Here is an 18454-nt window from a genome sequence, read left to right on the forward strand (position 1 = left end):
AGAATTATTGCATTTCAAAATAAAACCATATAATAATTGGCATTTAGCTCTTGTTTTGGCTTGTGGTCATAAGACTCATTTCCGAGTAGTTTTCTTCAAGCTATCTGCAGCTGTTATGACTCTCTAAGTCACTCACTGAGAGCCTGCACTGCTTGTATTATCAAGAACGTTATGTTAAACTGATTACAACAACTAAACAAAAATGCAGAGCATCCTATAGGAAGTCTTTTGCTGTAATGGCGCCACCGGTGGAAAAGTGAGAACATAATATAAACCTTTGAGATTTTTGTAATGTTGCCAACATGCAACAGTGGGTCTTATGGTCAACAATTTTGATGCTCTTCCACACAACAGTGCTCATTCAGTAAATCATAGATGAACTATTCCAAGTGATATCCATCATAGCCTAGTTAAATTTTCGTGTAAGTGTAAGAGGGGTGTAGGAATATTCCAGGATCTTAAAGCGTTAGAGAGTTTCAGAGGATTGCTCTGAGATTTTCTATTCCAAATTTTAGGCTTCTAAAGAAAGTAAAGTAATACTGAATTATTACAGCGGTGAAATTTTGTCAACACTTTTCTAAAGTCATAATCCAATACATCATCAATATCAATACTTGAGTCTCTGATGGTTGAGGTTAAAAATAAGTTATTTGCTTCATAAATAGCAATAACTTTCATCAGCTCTCTACTCGTTAATATTCTTGCAAACATTTCCTGCGATCTTTTCAAGTCCATGAGTTGAGTTTCACTCTCAGTTTTTTGGAATGGAGATTTTTGGGCTGTAGTGGTTTGATGTACACTTGGCCAAAACTGCATCATTGAATCACAGAAGAGATACAGATCAGCCAAACCACAAACCTCTTCCTTCAAGTGCCAACTACCGGCTGATGAAGGACATGTCCACTGGATCAGGCCACGCTCAACAACACTGAGTTTCTTATGACACTCGTTTCTTAAGTTTTTACTATTATTCAGTTTTTGTATAACATGATCTTCCTTGTTTAACACAGCATTGATAAACTCTTTTGAAATTGTTTTTAGTGAGATAATTGATCACTGATATCAAACCACTAAAGATGGTTGACGAAGAGAAAACTTTCGCTCAAACCAGAAAAAACCCCATCATATTTTAATATTATCAACACGTTACCATACTTTTTCTCTAAAATATATTTCATCATGTAATGTTATGTCCTATGCGGCGTCAACATCTCTGAACTTGTTTCTCTTGCTAGGAGCCAATAAATATGGTTTAGCCATGCTGACAATTTACATTTAATCTTGTGGTTTGACGAGTCCACTGAATCCACAGTTGGGGGCTAGTCTATCAAATGGCTTCCCACAGGGATCCCACGATAGCCAGGCTGGAGAGGGAAGCGGCGGATGGGGCACTTGGCACAACAGGCACCAGAAACCCGCTGGTGACCAAAATGGAGGTCTTATGGCTATAGAGCTCATGAATGCTTTCTAAATAACATATGCCTGTTGCATCAGTTTCAGATATTAGAGAATAATGCTTATTAGTAGATAAATGCTACCTACACCGCAGTGACAAAACCAGCAAACAGAACTGTAGAACTCAGTGGTGGTGCACAGGCAACTATCCACAAAATAAACATCCCAAGAAAAGAAGAATGCACCCTACGGTTCCCAATAAAAGGCCAGAGCCACAATGGGCAGAGAAATGTACCTTCTTCATTCGGCAGCCTGTGGTTTAAAGCCGCTTTTTCAATTAAAATGATTACATTTTCAATGAAATCCCGCAGTGGAAAGTTGTACAAAAAAATAATGGGCAAAAAGTTTGCTTTTCCAAATTTAATCCTTGTTTTGTTTTTACGCACTGCACACTAAACATGATAACAGTGTTTTGAAAAAGTGTGCAAAATAAAAAAAATTAAAAAGTACCTTCAATGCAATGGAGTGTAGAAAACACAGATTCACAGCGTAAAAAGAATAATCATTAATTGTAACATTATCCTAATTAGCCAAACAAAATAGTGACAGAAAGCGCCGGAAAGGAAGAGACCCCCTACCTGAGCGTCGCGCTTCCTCCACTCCTGGGTTTGCGTTTGCTGCTGGACCATGGCGGCCCTCGCCTGCTTGTCCAAACTATCGATTTCCCGCTGGTGGTCCTGGACAAGGCTGTCCTTCTCGGCATTGTGTGTCTGGAGAAGGTGCGTCCGCTCCTGTTCATGCTGCAGTTTCAGTTCCACAATCTGATTGGACAACAAGGAGCAAGACTTCATCAGCGGAACATCCCTGTCGTCATGACAACTTGTGCATGGCTCAGCGAAGAAAAAAGTTCACGGCTTGCCTCACAACATAAGAAGCCTACGCTAGTTTTTGCGTCATTATGACCTAACATGTTGTTGTCCTTTCACTTCAGCGCTAATTATGACAAGCTAGCCTCTCTTTCAGCTCTGATTAGAAAAACTGGGCATAAAAATTGGCTTAAAAGTATGGCCAATATCATCATCATATGCTGCATAGAAGACGGTGGAGGCAAAACTGTGATATTATACAATTGCAAATCTTTACCTATAATCCCATTTATTCCAAAACACTGCTCCGAAAAAACACCCATTCATTTAATTAATTAGAATTTTCTTGTCTGTCCATACTGTCATGACGGATGTACCGCAACTTTAACAACCACTTACTGTTACTTCTGAGTCCGTTTCCGAAATGTTGCGCTTTGTCAAAAATGGAAAATTAGTCTAAAATATTCCAATCCACCCGGCATCCCTGCTAACTCTTATTCAGGGAAAAAATGTGGTCAGCATTGAAAGCAAGAAGGAAAATGTTGAAAGAGCACAAAAGCTAGCAGTGGCATTATCTCGCTGGCTTGCACCTGCTGTGCGGTGAGTCGAGCCTGGCGATGAGAGGCAGCACCGACGGTTCCCAAGGTCCGTTCCCACTCTCCTCTGGACGGGAGATGGTGACCTTGGCCAGTCCGGCCCCCTGTCTCCCAGTTAGCCTGCAGCGAAAGGCCTGGTCCCGGCCGTTTTTAAGCTAATCCCCCCACATTGTGTGGCTCGGCACCCTACCTGGCCTGCCAGCTAGAGGCTGCTGTGGTGCTATTGAGGGTAGGTGATGAATGGGAATTGAGATTCCCCCAGCCAATCAGGCACAAGGCCACAAAAGACGCTTCAAACAGCCCAATTTTAGTGGATTTGGAAATAAGATTTGGGAAGGAGATTTCTCATTCTCCAGCTTTATCGATTTCGCCCTTCGACACTGTAGAGATATATCAGACGTGGATGCATGCAGACGTCTCTAATAGGGCGAAACTGAACAGCCAACAGAAAGAGCCTCAACTAATTGATCAGGGACCACCGAAGGACGCAACTCTCCAGTCTTAAAGAAATAGCACAGATTTCTTCATAGCACATCATGCGAACTCTGTTAAACACACTGATTTTGAGATCTCTACTGGTAGTTACACTGAAATCCAACAGCAAAATTTGCAATATACACACGTCATAACAGATGAATAACCCGTGATCAGTGATTACCTTAGTTTAACGCCCGGCGTACAGCTCGCTGTGATGGGTTAAACCCGTCCCACAGCACTTGTCGGACAAGCGACAAAGCAAGGCTTTGGTTTTTGACAATTCTGAGTTAATTTTTTTCGACGCAGGGTGAAAATCCACGCCAAATATATGGCGATATGACAGTGGGAAAGCGCAGGGTGGGGGAGAGATTGAAAACATTGAAACGTCACAGAAAGGGCTGCTGGGTGCCGGGCTCTTAAAGCGCCAGCGCTGAATGGCTGCTGTCACTGGGCAGATGTGATTAGCGCCCCCTCCTAGAGCGCCAGCGTTGAGGTCATGGGGCGGTGGGCGACTGAAGGAGGCTCCCCTCGGAGAAACAGCGCCGTATCGGAGAGGAGGCACTCAGTAGGGGTTCTGTTTGAAGAAAGAAGAGTGGCGGAAAATATATTCTATTATTCAGAGTACAGATACTCCAAAAAGAACCATTCCGTCTACATGTTTGTGTGCAGCTTTTTCTGAAAACGAGAAAGAACGAAAGAGAGAATTGATGTGGATAGATAAGATAGATCCCCGAATGCAGCCTCCAAAGTTGTGAGTGGGATGTTAACGTCATACACTGCTTGACTTCTTACATGTTGTGACCTCAGACATCAGCTCAGTGTTGGCACACCAAGCCGGCATTACGTCAAATGGTGAGGAGGTCAAAGAGAAACAACACTTCTATAGAAATGCACTCTTTTAAAGTCCAATTGATGGGAATCCTGGGGAATGTTTCTTTGTGTCCACATGAATAGCTAAGAGTAACCCTCGGAGCAAAGTTCACTCATTAAATCAGCACTAAACATCTCAGCTCAGTCCGGCCAGCCGAGCTTTATGAATTTACCTTGAAAATTGCTCTCAGAAGAATACAGGCTAAACATCATTAACAACAATTCCTTAAACTCTTGACAAATCAGTACTGTTGTAATATCACAATATTGTGTTGTCAATAAGTCACTACACAGGAGTGGAGTGAATATCATAAAATCATGTCCATATCAGGCCATAGTTGATCCTGAAAAAATTATATGATTTTTTTGCAGTGTGACATTTTCAAGACAATTATGATGTAAAATGATGTAAAAGTACTTCACTTAAATGTATATATATTTCTTTGTCACTACTGTGACATATTATGATTAGTCTGGCCAACTTTAAGTGAGTGACATTACAGTTTGAACAGTTTAGACACTAAGTATTATATTACAATATTAAATTACCTTGGCAACTGAATCAATCACAGATTCATTAATTATCACTTGTAATATTTTAGACATGACAATAATTCATATTAATAATAATTAAAAAAAAAAAATCTCCATCATTTACTGTCTGAATAGTGAATAACAGGGATAGGTCTGAATAGTTCCCTGGCCCATTTGGTGGTCACCTAGCCTAGAAATCTAGTCGTCTAGCAATTCTCCGTTAGCTTGCGAGCTGGAAAAACCAAACTCTGGTCAGGCCAATCACATCGTGTATAGAGTCGGTGGGCTGGCTTAACATAATGACAGCAGAGTTGCGACGTTTCTGCGTGCTACTTGTAAACAAAGAAGCTGGTGAACAGCGCTCTTTCGAATCGGCTTTGGCCGTGACTCTGGAAGACTTAGAGTTAAGCTTTTCTTTGAGAAAAGAACAAAGAACCGCTGCAGAAAATGAGAATGCAGCAAATATTCATTATTCGTATTTGTCACACAGATGACTCTGACCATTTGACTAAACCAGGTTTGTGACAAGTAGGGTTGGGAATCGTGAGAAATTTTCTGGTTCCGGTTCCGCCTAACGATTCCGGTTCCATTAAAATTATTAAACAAATAGTGGTAAAGGAAAAAGGCACAATACGCAACTCAAACAATCCTTTTTGTGTTTATTACTTGCTTTCAAATTAATTTACAGGTTGGCAATGTAAAAAAAAAAGTCCTGTATTGAACATATATTACAGTATTAATTAAGCCATTCTTGCAAAAAACAGACATTAAAATTGTTCAAATGAAAACCTCTGAAATTGTCTTATTACATTTTCTCTCTCTGAATAAAACCAAGTTATAAAATATATTTATTAGTTATATGTATTAATTTGTTGTATATTAATTTAATAGTAATTCAGTTATTCAGCGAACTTGTAAATAATAAATGGTAATTCAGCATTACATCTCTCTCTCTCTCTCTCTCTCTCTCTCTCTCTCTCTCTCTCTCTCTCTCTCTCTCTCTCTCTCTCTCTCTCTCTCTCTCTCTCTCTATATATATATATATTTATTTATTTATATTGGCCCTGTCAACACGGAGACACGTTTAGCTGTATACGTAAAAATGTTGTATCGTATCAGCGTTTTGTCCAGATGGATCTGGCATTTTGGGAGCCTGAAACCGATATTTTTTTAAACCGGGTCCCAGAGTGGCTAAATCTGAAACCGAAACCCTTGTATCTTTGTGTGCACAGCCAATCCGTATATTCTGTGAAACGGTGATGTCATCACACCATGTCCCGCACGGTAAAGACTAGAAGGGATACAGCTGCGGCCACTGGGCATGCGCACATCAATATTGCATCCATTAATTACTGTATTTGAATTATTGTAAGGGTATGTTTAGGGTTGGGGTAGGTGTAGGCGTTAATAAAACACATTCTGGTAAGTAGCAAATGTATCTATTGTTATGTTATCGTGAGATTTTGCCTCACTTCCGACTGTTGCTCTACCCCTTCTAGCCACAACTCTTCTCCGTTTTTAGTGTATTTCTGTGGCAGAATTACAGCGCCACATACTGGTCTGGCATGTATACTACATCGTTTTGAGCCGGTGGTTTCGTGTGTACGCAGATATTTCTTGAGACGAGGGAAAAAAAATATTGGATAGAGAAAAGCTCTGACTTCAAGTGGATGTGGCCTCAGACATTTTGTTTCCCCCCCATAGATTTAGCATTATTAATCAGCATATTAAGAGGATTTCATAATAAACAATGTTTATCTTTTTGAAAATTATTAAGAGATGGCAAGGAAAGACAAAAATCTTTAAAATGTTATTTGTAAGTTTTTAATAGTTTATTACTTTGAGCAAAATATAAAAATGCTCTATGCTTTTCTTAAGAGGTAAACCCTGCACCCCCCAGTATGTTTTGTCAGTCACAAGGTTTTCTACTGTAAGTGCCATACGTCTAAATGTAAAGTAATTCATATTTAAAACAGTCTAATCTAACCTTATATATAACCTATATTCATATCCAGTTGGGAGAAATGTTTACTTTTGTAAATATTCGTAAAAGTTCTTGGACATCACTGCTTTGGCCAAGATTCTCATCTTTGATGACTATTTTGAGTGTTTTTCTTGTGCAAAGTACTATGGTTGCCCCGATGGAAATGCGTAACTGTTCCAAAAAAGTATTGTCTGGACGTCCACTGGGAGAGAAATATAGAGACTGGACCTCTTGGAACATTAATTGAATACCCCATCACCATCAGCTCAAAGGTTTTTCTGCTTTTTGCTAACTATTCAACACTTTTTACTCTAGAAAAAAAAGCCTCACAAAAAAACAAACAAGCATTTTCCTTTCTGTGTATTTTCAGTTATTTAATCAATACACAGTGCCTGGTGTTCAGTGCTGTTCACAATGATGCTAATTATATATTTATAATAATTTTTTAACCACTACAGTTTTTTATCCTAGGTCAAATAATAAAATTCAACATACTGTTCGACATAGAATAAATAAAATAAAATAAAATAAAATAAAATAAAAAATAAAATATTGTTTATTTATTTTCTAAAAAGGTTCCTGGTGTTACTGTGAATGATTCCTCAGCGTGCGGGTGGGAACAATAGGAACATCTCACTTTCAATCACTTCCCGACTAACCACCTGTCTGCCGCTAGCTGTGACCACCACAGGAAACACTAGGAGAGGAGGCGCATCTATGCCTGTTTTCCCTTTCACAAGCCTCTTCCCAGTCCCCGAGCTAACCTAGCTGCATACCCGCTAGCTTGAATTTTTGAACTTTGATGAAGGAGGAATAATGTAGAAGGGTTTGAGGCTTCCAAAAGATTTGAGCGACACAAAATTGAGGTTTCCTTGGCTTATGGGGTGTACTGGTTCAAAAACCAAAATGTTTGAATATTGTTTTGTGTTAATTTAGTGAAAAACATGGAAAATATGCCATGAATATTTTAACTAGATTTTTATTTGACAACAGATATTGAGTTAATTGTCTTTGTAATCTTTATAGAGTGCAACAGTCGGATTCCGGAAGAATTAAAATTAAAAATTAAAAAAGATAACCAATTTTTACATTTGATTAAGCTGTATTGAAGTTCTTTCCCCTCCCTAAAACCAGGCTGACTACCAATCATCACATGTTTTACAAACACAATAGGCTACAGTACAGTAGAGAGAAGAGTGCAACAGAATACTGTTACAACAAGCTGCCACTGCTAAGTTTGATTATCTACAACAGGATATCATGATAATGCCAAAGGCGTTTGACCTGGCCTTACAAATGAATGACTTTGAGTCAAAGAGGGATTGGATTCTGATGGTGGATTGAATCTTTCAAAACACAGGAAAAAAGAGATCATGTTGTCTGTCCTTCCTTTTGAATGTTAGGCTTTAGTGTAGTTTCTTACAGTATGTCATGTCTAACCCACTGCTGAGCACGCTAGCCAAAAAAGTCAGCAAGGAATTTATTTGCCTCGGTTTTAAATAGCCAGAGAAAAAAAGTGCCCACAATGCATTACGTGGGCAAGTTCAAAAGTAATGAGCCGTAAAGTGATAGACTAACTGGGACTAGTCACAGCATTTATATATTGTTGCCCTATTGTTGGTTTGATTGCTTATATTGTTCTCCCCTTTGGATAAAAGAGTCTGCTAAATGTTTAAATGTAAATGTATTTAACATGGACACAGTGCTGTATTTATTATTACTATGCTTGCTATAAAACATTAAAGGTGCAGTGTGTAAATTTTAGCTGTATCTAGTGGTGAGGTTGCAAATTTCAACCGCCCACCGTTCACCCTTCCCGCCGACACAGGACAAAGACAGCGCCAGAGAGATGTCCTGCTGTAATTGACCTATGGGTAAGCCCCTCCCATCGAACGCAGATGAGCCAATGGCAGTTTTTGGGACCAGAACTCGGACATCTTTAGGTTTCAGGGCCATAGAGAAACATTGGAAAATCCGAAGCTCTCATCGGTTTGATGGTGTTTATGCTACAAAAATGGTAAAACGATGTGCCTGGGTTACTGTAACACTGATTCAAGGTATCCTGAGAGGATTTTATGGTTGTCATACTCTCATTAAGTTACGATTAAAGTCCCTGCTAACGTACAAATCGAATTACTAACTGCTCTCACATCATGTAACGGTGTAGGTCAAAAACAATTATATTATAAATTATATATCTAACTACACTGATCAGGCATAATATTATGACACTGACAGGTGAAGTGAATAGCACTGATTATCTCTTCATCACGGCTCCTGTTAGTGGGTGGAATATATTAGGCAGCAAGTGAACATTTTGTCCTCAAAGTTGAAGTGTTAGAAGCAGGAAAAATGGGCAAGCGTAAGGATTTGAGCGAGTTTGACAAGGGCCAAATTGTTATGGCTAGACGACTGGGTCAGAGCATCTCCAAAACTGCAGCTCTTGTGGGCTGTTCCCGGTCTTCAGTGGTCAGATCTATCAAAAGTGCTCCAAGGAAGGAACAGTGGTGAACCATGACAGGGTCATGGGCGGCCAAGGCTCACTGATGCACATGGGGTGCGAAGGCTGGCCCGTGTGGTCCGATCAAACAGACGAGCTACTGTACCTCAAATTAGAGGTCTTCACGGAGCCCCCGAGACCCGTGGACCCGGGACCCGACCCGGGACCCGTACGGGTTCGGGTCTATATTTTAAATGATCAGCCGGGTCCGGGTCGGGTCCCAATCTATTACTACGGGTCCCGGGTCTGTTTAACATTGTCTGCAATACCCGAGTCGATCCGGACTCGGAGAATACCTGCCCGTGATCAGAGTCAGTCAGCACTGCTTGTGTGTTTTTTGTAACTTGCAACTGTAAAATTAGGATAAGAAAAGTGTGAGCCGGGAAATAAGGTTTAAAAAAAAGAAAGAAGAAAAACACGAGCGATCTCTCTCTCTCTTGCTCGCTCGCCTCACGCGCTCGCTCTCTCTCTCTCTCGCTCGCTCGCTCTCTCTGCAAGCGCACGGTAATAATAATGGTTACCTTCATGAGTGATGTGTGAAAAAAGCTAAAAAAACAACGAATATAAAGAAGTTAAACCCACGGCACCTCTTCTGTCCGGGCATCCTTCATGCATATTGTGGACAAACATGAGAAAAAAGTAAGTGCTGTCTACGTGTGACGCACTGTTGAAGTTTGATTTGAAATTATATTTAAATAATATATTTAAAATCAGCAACAAAATCTCAGTTGAACTGTCACAAATGTTTTCTATGATGCTCAAATTGCGTAAAAAAGCTCATATTTCAGGTTGCTCCAGCCACCGCGTATGTGCGCAGTATCAAGCGCGTGTCATTTCTATGGCAACCCGAGCTTCCGCTGTGATTGACTTTAATAATAATATGAATGAACCGTCTTATTTCTTAAAGTTTTGGTGGTCAGGCTCGCTCACAGAGATTATAGCAAATAAATAATGCGGACGTCAGCGGCCACCGAACGAGCAATCGCTATTATAGTTCAAAAAGGCAAACAGTCAAAGTTATTATGCGAGTTAACTCGAGTCGAAATGCAAATCTGCAAAGACGCATTTGTCATCCGTCACCGTGACATAAAGTGGACTTTTAAAGCTGAAATGATGAGTGAATTAAGCATGCTTGGAATAACAAGAGAGGAATAACATGGATTTAACTTTTTGGCAAGGATGTAATGCATCACAAGTAACGTTACAAGGAAGGGAGACGACGGCTAGGTAAGACAAAAAGTTATATTTTTCATAACTTGTTTATTGACTTGTTAATATCAGTTATTGTGGAATATGTGACAAACGGGTCCAGTCGGGTCTGTGTCTTCACGCCGGGTTCGGTTCCAGCTTTTAAATAATAGACGGGTCCAGGTCGGTTCCGGATACTACGTTTTTGGCATTTCTCGGATCTTCACGGGTCCGGGTCCAGCTTTTGAAATAATAGACGGGTCCGGGTCGGTTCCGTTAAGCACATTACGGGTCTCTTCGGGTTCGGGTATGAATTTTTGGACCCGTGAAGACCTCTACCTCAAATTGCTCAAGAAGTTAATGCTGGTTCTGATAGAAAGGTGTCAGAATACACACTGCATCACAGTTGCGTATGGGGCTGCATAGCCGCAGACCAGTCAGGGTGCCCATGCTGACCCCTGTCCACTGCCGAAAGCACCAACAGTGGGCACGTGAGCATCAGAACTGGACCACGGAACAATGGTCTGATGAATCATGTTTTCTTTTACATCACGTGGATGGCCGGGTGTGTGTGCGTGGCTTACCTGGGGAACACATAGCACCAGGATGCACTATGGGAAGAAGGTAAGCCGGCAGAGGCAGTGTGATGCTTTGGGCAATGTTCTGCTGGGAAACCTTGGGTCCTGCCATCCATGTGGATGTTACTTTGATACGTACCACCTACCTAAGCATTGTTGCAGACCATGTACACCCTTTCATGGAAACGGTATTCCCTGGTGGCTGTGGCTCTTTCAGCAGGATAATGCTGACACTGACACTAAGCAAAAATGGTTCAGGAATGGTTTGAGGAGCACAAGTTTGAGGTGTTGGCCTCCAAATTCCCCAGATCTTAATCCAATAGAGCATCTGTGGGATGTGCTGAACAAACAAGTCCGATCCATGGAGGCCCCACCTCGCAACTTACAGGACTTAAAGGATCTGTTGCTAACAGTTTGGTGCCAAATACCAAGTGAATTACAGTGAAAAATCCAGAAATCACAATGTATGATTTTTGTACTATTTATTTGTATGATACAGCTGCAAATAAGTATTTGAACACCTGAGAAAATCAATGTTAATATTTGGTACAGTAGCCTTTGTTTGCAATTACAGAGGTCAAACGTTTCCTGTAGTTTTTCACCAGGTTTGCACACACTGCAGGAGGGATTTTGGCGCACTCCTCCACACAGATCTTCTCTAGATCCGTCAGGTTTCTGGCCTGTCGCTGAGAAACAGAGTTTGAGCTCCCTCCAAAGATTCTCTATTGGGTTTAGGTCTGGAGACTGGCTAGGCCACACCAGAACCTTGATATGCTTCTTACAGAGCCACTCCTTGGTTATCCTGGCTGTGTGCTTCGGGTCATTGTCATGTTGGAAGACCCAGCCTCGACCCATCTTCAATGCTCTAACTGAGGGAAGGAGGTTGTTCCCCAAAATCTCGCAATACATGGCCCCGGTCATCCTCTCCTTAATACAGTGCATCACCCTGTCCCATGTGCAGAAAAACACCCCCAAAGCATGATGCTACCACCCCCATGCTTCACAGTAGGGATGGTGTTCTTGGGATGGTACTCATCATTCTTCTTCCTCCAAACACGTTTAGTGGAATTATGACCAAAAAGTTCTATTTTGGTCTCATCTGACCACATGACTTTCTCCCATGACTCCTCTGGATCATCCAAATGGTCATTGGCAAACTTAAGACGGGCCTGGACATGTGCTGGTTTAAGCAGGTGAACCTTCCGTGCCATGCATGATTTCAAACCATGACGTCTTAGGGCCCTATCTTGCACCCAGCGCAATTGACTTTGTACACCGACGCATGTGTCATTCCTATTTTGCACCCGCGCAAAGCGCGCTTTTCCCTCCACAGAAGCACGTCGCTAAACTAGTGAATGAACTTGCGCTACCTGGGCGGTTCAGCGCAAAAAAGGAGGCGTGTTCCGGCGCAAACAATCCCTGGTGCTATTTTGCTGTTCCATTAAACAATTGCGCCACTGACCAGAAAAAACCTAGTCTAAAGTCAGTGGCGCGTTGCGCGTTGTTCATTATGCTATTTTAAGGGCGCATGCTTGACCATAATGTATAGCGTGCACAACGCGCATACACTTTGCTCATGTAATCTACACAGATGCAACAGTTATTTTTGCAAATCATAAATTGTTACACTAAAAAATATTAACACATGAGATGACGGAAATCATTGTGGTGTGCCACGAAGATGTGAAAAAATAGGCATAAATCTAGCTTACAAATTATTCAGGCTAATTGTAGTCTAATAATTAAGGAGACCTGTTTGCCCAATAGTGGCAACTTCTGGCAAGACATATATGTATATAAGGACATCTAACAAATTGGTTTGTCCGTCAAGAACCAGGAAAAAAAATCGGTGAGGGTGGACGCAGCGATGTCCTCAGCTGGCGTCAGGTCCTGAGTAGAGGCAGATCCACCTCCCGTTACACGGCGTGCCCGATTGATGCTGGCAAGCTTGGACTTTCCCCGTCTTCTGATGTCATTGTAGCGCTTGCGGCACTGGTGCGACGTCCTGGGGATGCCAGCTGATGAAACAATTGTGGCTATTTCCTCCCACGCCTGTTTAACCGAGGCTATTTTGGGTGGGTTTCTCCCATCCCCATACAACACAACTTCTCTGTCTTTCACTGCTCTTACAAGAACATCAGTCTCCTCGGCTGTGAACCGCTCCTGGCGTGCGCCTGGTAAATACGCCATAATAATAGCAATCCATAATGGAACTTGCGCACCTGCTTTTACAGGGAATGTTGGATGACGCTCTGATTGGTTTATTCACGTTACGCCCAAACCACACCTATGAATAATGAAGCTACTTCAGACCAACCCATTTTAGATTTGCGCCGGGCGCAAGAGCCATTTATCCCGCCGGGAAAATAGCAACAGCGCCGAGACCCGCCCACAAAGTTACTTGCGCTTCGCGCTTTGACACTTGCGTTTCAGATCGTTAAAATAGGGCCCTTAGTGTATTACCAACAGTAACCTTGGAAACGGTGGTCCCAGCTTTTTTCAGGTCATTGACCAGCTCCTCCTGTGTAGTTCTGGGCTGATTTCTCACCTTTCTTAGGATCATTAAGACCCCACGAGGTGAGATCTTGCATGGAGCCCCAGTCCGAGGGAGAGCTTATTTAGCTTCTTCCATTTTCTAATGATTGCTCCAACAGTGGACTTTTTTCACCAAGCTGCTTGGCAATTTCCCCGTAGCCCTTTCCAGCCTTGTGGAGGTGTACAATTTTGTCTCTAGTGTCTTTGGACAGCTCTTTGGTCTTGGTCATGTTAGTAGTTGGCTTCTTACTGATTGTATGGGGTGGACAGGTGTCTTTATGCAGCTAACGACCTCAAACAGGTGCATCTAATTTAGGATAATAAATAGAGTGGAGGTGGACATTTTAAAGGCAGACTAACAGGTTTTTGAGGGTCAGAATTCTAGCTGATAGACAGGTGTTCAAATACTTATTTGCAGCTGTATCATACAAATAAATAGTTAAAAAATCATACATTGTGATTTCTGGATTTTTTTTTTTTAGATTATGTCTCTCACAGTGGACATGCACCTACGATGACAATTTCAGACCCTCCATGATTTCTAAGTGGGAGAACTTGCAAAATAGCAGGGTGTTCAAATACTTATTTTCCTCACTGTACATGCCTCGACAGGTCAGGGCTGTTTAGGCAGCAAAAGGGGGACCAACACAATATTAGGACATAATGTTATAAAGGCATAATGGCATAATAAAGGCATAATGTTATGCCTGATCGGTGTATATCTATTCTATTTCTAAAATGATAATTTTAACTAAAATCCATTGTTAGGCAACAGAATGTGCTTCAATGCAAATAGCAATGTGATAAGATTGTAAGGTGAACAATATTTCACAATTTTCAAGAAAGAAAGGAAAAAGATTGCACTGAAGATAAACACATTCCTGTTAGCCAATAAAAAATTTAAAAAGGTATCATCTTATCAGTTGATGGGACTTTGATTAAATGGAGAACAAATTAGATTTTTAATCAGGTGGAACTGGAGACTGAATGGAATGATATGATAAGGGATTTTAAATGGTGAAAACAAACCTATATTTGAACCTGCGACAGCCCATCCAATCATGTGTGGCTCATTGTAATAATGCTTGAATCTGAGTAAATGATTTGTTCATCTATATTTCTACCAAAAGGAAATGGTTAGTCACACTTAATGTCATGTAAATGGATTTGACCTGCTGCTCGTATCTCCGCTGCAGCTCCTCCAGCTGGAAACTGAACTCTTTACACTGCTTCTCTCGCAGAGATTTAGAGCGAATCAGATCAGCCTCTACTTTCTCCATCTGGAATCAGAAAACAGAGTGGCAGCATTATATTATAATACAGTATACTACATAATATTACTTTATTTTAAACTGAGATCTTTTTCGCTCCTCATGAGAAGGGCATACAAGAGTCACGATGACTACGCTTACATGCATAATTATAATGGGATTTTGACAATATTGCAATTAAACTTTACCTCATGCAAACACAATACTTCAATCTTAACAATGTGATTAAGCTCATAATCGTAGTAACCACAATCAATTTCAATTATGTGGCAATAAATCGCAATAAACACGCACGTAAACACCTTAATCGCATTATTACCCCTCCGACCAAAGTGCGCATGTGCTCGGATGTAAACGGATGACGTTTGACGTTCACAGAACGCCATGAATGAACGATGTGACATTATGAAGAATGGTGGTAAAAATAACCACACTTCTTAGTGAACACTTCCTTCGGAAAAAGAGTAGGGGTGTAACCCTGGCATCCTGGCCAAATTTTCCCATTGGCCTCAGTCCAATCATCTCCATACACTGATTGGCTTTATTATTGTCTCCTCTCCACCAATCAGCTGGTGGGCGTTCTGGCGCAATATGGCTGCCATCGCATAATCCAGGTGGATGCTGCACATTGGTGGTGGTTGAGGAGATTCACCCCCTTCTATATGTAAAGTGCTTTGAGTACCCAGAAGAGCGCTATAAATGTAATGAATTATAAATAATTATTATTATTACTACAGCGGAAGGCCCGCCTCTCCATTAATTCAATTGGACAATGGGAAAAAAACACGATGGCCCCGGGCGCTTTTCTGCTCAGAGTTGATTTTTTTCTAAAACTTCATGCGCTCAGAGCGCTCCTGGAAAAACGCGAGGCGCAGCAGGTGGTTAGGACACGAGGTGCCGGGGGCGCACAAAGCGCTCACTGCCAACAGAAAACTATTTAAAAAAGGCGCCTCTCACTGCAAAAACGCATTCTGCCTGATCGGGGCCTTTTGCTTGTGTCATGAAAACATTTTAAGGCCTTATTCTGATTATTGTAAAAAAAAAAAAAAATCACATTATTGGTGCACATGTAAACATAGTCATTGATAATATGCTGATAATCTAATGAAGAAATGTTCTAATAACAAGAAGCACACACATACTGAGTAAATAGTTCATGTATAATTGATTTTGCTATTGATAATTGGGTGGCAGTGGCTCAGTGGTTCCTGTAGGTTGTCTACAAACCGGAAGGTTGGTGGTTCGATCCCCGGTTCCACCTGACCAAGTGTCGAGGTGTCAATGAGCAAGACACCTAACCCCAGCTGCTCCCGACGAGCTGGATGGCGCCTTGCATGGCTGACACCGCCGTCGGTGTATGAATGGGTGAATGTGAGGCAATGTGTAAAGCGCTTTGGATGGCCATTGGTCTGTTAAAAAAGCGCTATATAAATGCAGTCCATTTATTGAATGAAATATACTTATAATGACTTTGAATTTTTTTACTTATAACTCTTGTATCTGTCTACCATATTGTTGCCTATGATGTTTTACAATGCAGTTTTAAAAAATACTGCAAAAATGCTAGTCAAAAGCTGTTAATTGGTTAAATAATAGCTATCACGTAGTGTTGAGAGACTGACTCTAAAGTTAACATTTTGGGTTAATCAACATAACCATGGTTCCCTGAGAGGAGGGAATGTGTATAACCCTGTGCCTATATATGAGTATTGGTCATATTTTTTGATATTTCACTTACTTTTACCACATGTATTATCATGGTGTTTATCAATACAAAAACAGATTTTGGTTTTAAAAGGACAGTTCACCCTAAATGAAAATTAAAGGAGTAGTTCATTTTAAAATAAAAATTACCCCATGATTTACTCCCCTTCAGGCCCTCCTAGGTGTATATGACTTTCTTCTTTCTGATGAACACAATCAGAGTTATATAAAAAAATGTCCTGGCTCTTCCAAGCTTTACAATGGGAGTGACGGGGTCCGTTGAGTATGAAGCTCATAAAAGTGCCTCCATCTATTATAAAAGTGCTCCACACGGCTCCAGGGGTTAATAAAGGCCTTCTGAAGCTAGTATATTCTCTGCAGTGTACAGTAAGCACTTACACTATTTTCAGCTCTAACATGATTAAATATCTTAGCTGGCTGAAGATACGCTTCACAGTTTAGTGTGTGTAAGTCAAGGCCATGTCCCATTATCCAGAGGACTTTCCTTTCTATGATGCTGTTATAAACAGATGAATGCAAATGGACAGCAGAAAAGAGAAAGAGGGGGTGGCAAGAAAAAAGTGTTAAACACTTTGATGTGGGTTGAATCTTGGACACATGATGATCGCTGGAGACACAGGGTGGAAAGAGAAAGGTGAATCAGAAAGAACATGAGCAGGATGTGGGCAGCAGCTCGGAGTCCAGAGAGAGCTTCAGGATCCCCTAACGCTCGCCCACAACTACATGACCATTAGTAAACACACACACACAAAGTCTGCCCAGGGCAACGCTGCAGAGGAACTCTGCCCACACTGTGCCAACATGACTTAATGCTAGCCTGGTTAAAGCATCCTGTGGGAGCTCACGTCATTTCTGATCATACATAAACACATAGAAGAACACACAAAATAACGTTGCGCTCCATCCATTTCTGGATGTGGGATATTACTTCCGACTGACTTACAACCATCAAGGCGTTTCATTGGCTATGTACACACTAGGGCTGTTCTGTTATCCCTTCACCTTTTGGTGCTTAATCCTGTTCTGTACACACACACACACACACACACACACACACACACACACACACACACACACACACACACACACACACACACACACACACACACACACACACACACACACACACACACACACACACACACACACACACACACACACACACACACACACACACACACACACACACACACACACACACACAGAGTTTAGTAATTTATGTGAGTGACAACCTCATTCTACAACCAAATTTTCAGTTATCATTTTCACGTCCAGCATCACGTTGTTTAAACAGAAAATGCACTGGCTCCATCTGTTCACCCATGGGCGTCTGGTCTGAAAACCAGGTGTGTTTAGGAGAATTGTTGGAGCGTTACTATTTTGAGGAACTGAAAACGGCTGTGCCATTGACCAAAACAAACCTGCTCTGAAGTCAATAACGCAGTATTTTTTTGTGTTATTTAAAGGGTGTGTAAGTAATATGAGCCTATAGGTGGTGCACAACACGCGCACACTCTGATTATTAAATACACAGGGACGCGCAGCAGCACACACACATTTTAAATATTAAAAATAAAAGGATTCCACTCTGGAGAAGCGTTCAGTCTTTCCTCCAAGTAAATAGAGAATCCTCCATGGTGCGAGCACAACTGGCTTTTAAAGGGAATGGGAGATGAGACTCTGATTGGTTTATTGCACGTTACGCCCAAAACTCACCCATGACTCAATAAGAGACAAGGGATAACCCTTTAGGATCATGTGCCTGGAGCGCCGACGATTTTTTCCATCGTTAAACTAGCAAAAGCGGATTCAGACATGCTATAAGTGCACCTGCACCATGCACTCAGATCGATAAAATAATCGTGTCAATCTAAAATACTCCTTCTACTCATCGTCTGTGAAGTGCTGCAGGACAAAGTCGTCAACGTCGTCGGA

At 41.4% G+C, this 18454-nt stretch overlaps 1 protein-coding gene across 2 annotated transcripts in view; it reads right to left on the reverse strand.

Annotated features, from left to right (window-relative positions):
• Positions 1-18454, reverse strand: part of cep112 (centrosomal protein 112) — a gene marked incomplete at its 3' end in the record, with an annotated part of 236226 nt that overhangs the window by 101075 nt on the left and 116697 nt on the right. For both annotated transcript variants that reach the window (XM_079815822.1, XM_079815823.1), the window contains exons 19-20: positions 14696-14803; positions 2034-2216 (exon numbers count right to left, since the gene is read on the reverse strand). In XM_079815822.1, coding sequence (XP_079671948.1) covers positions 2034-2216; positions 14696-14803 — 291 coding nt within the window. The remainder of the gene's footprint in view (positions 1-2033; positions 2217-14695; positions 14804-18454) is intronic.

This window comes from Gobio gobio (assembly GCF_949357685.1).
Source record: "Gobio gobio genome assembly, chromosome: 1".
Classification (NCBI taxonomy): Eukaryota; Metazoa; Chordata; class Actinopteri; order Cypriniformes; family Gobionidae; genus Gobio; species Gobio gobio.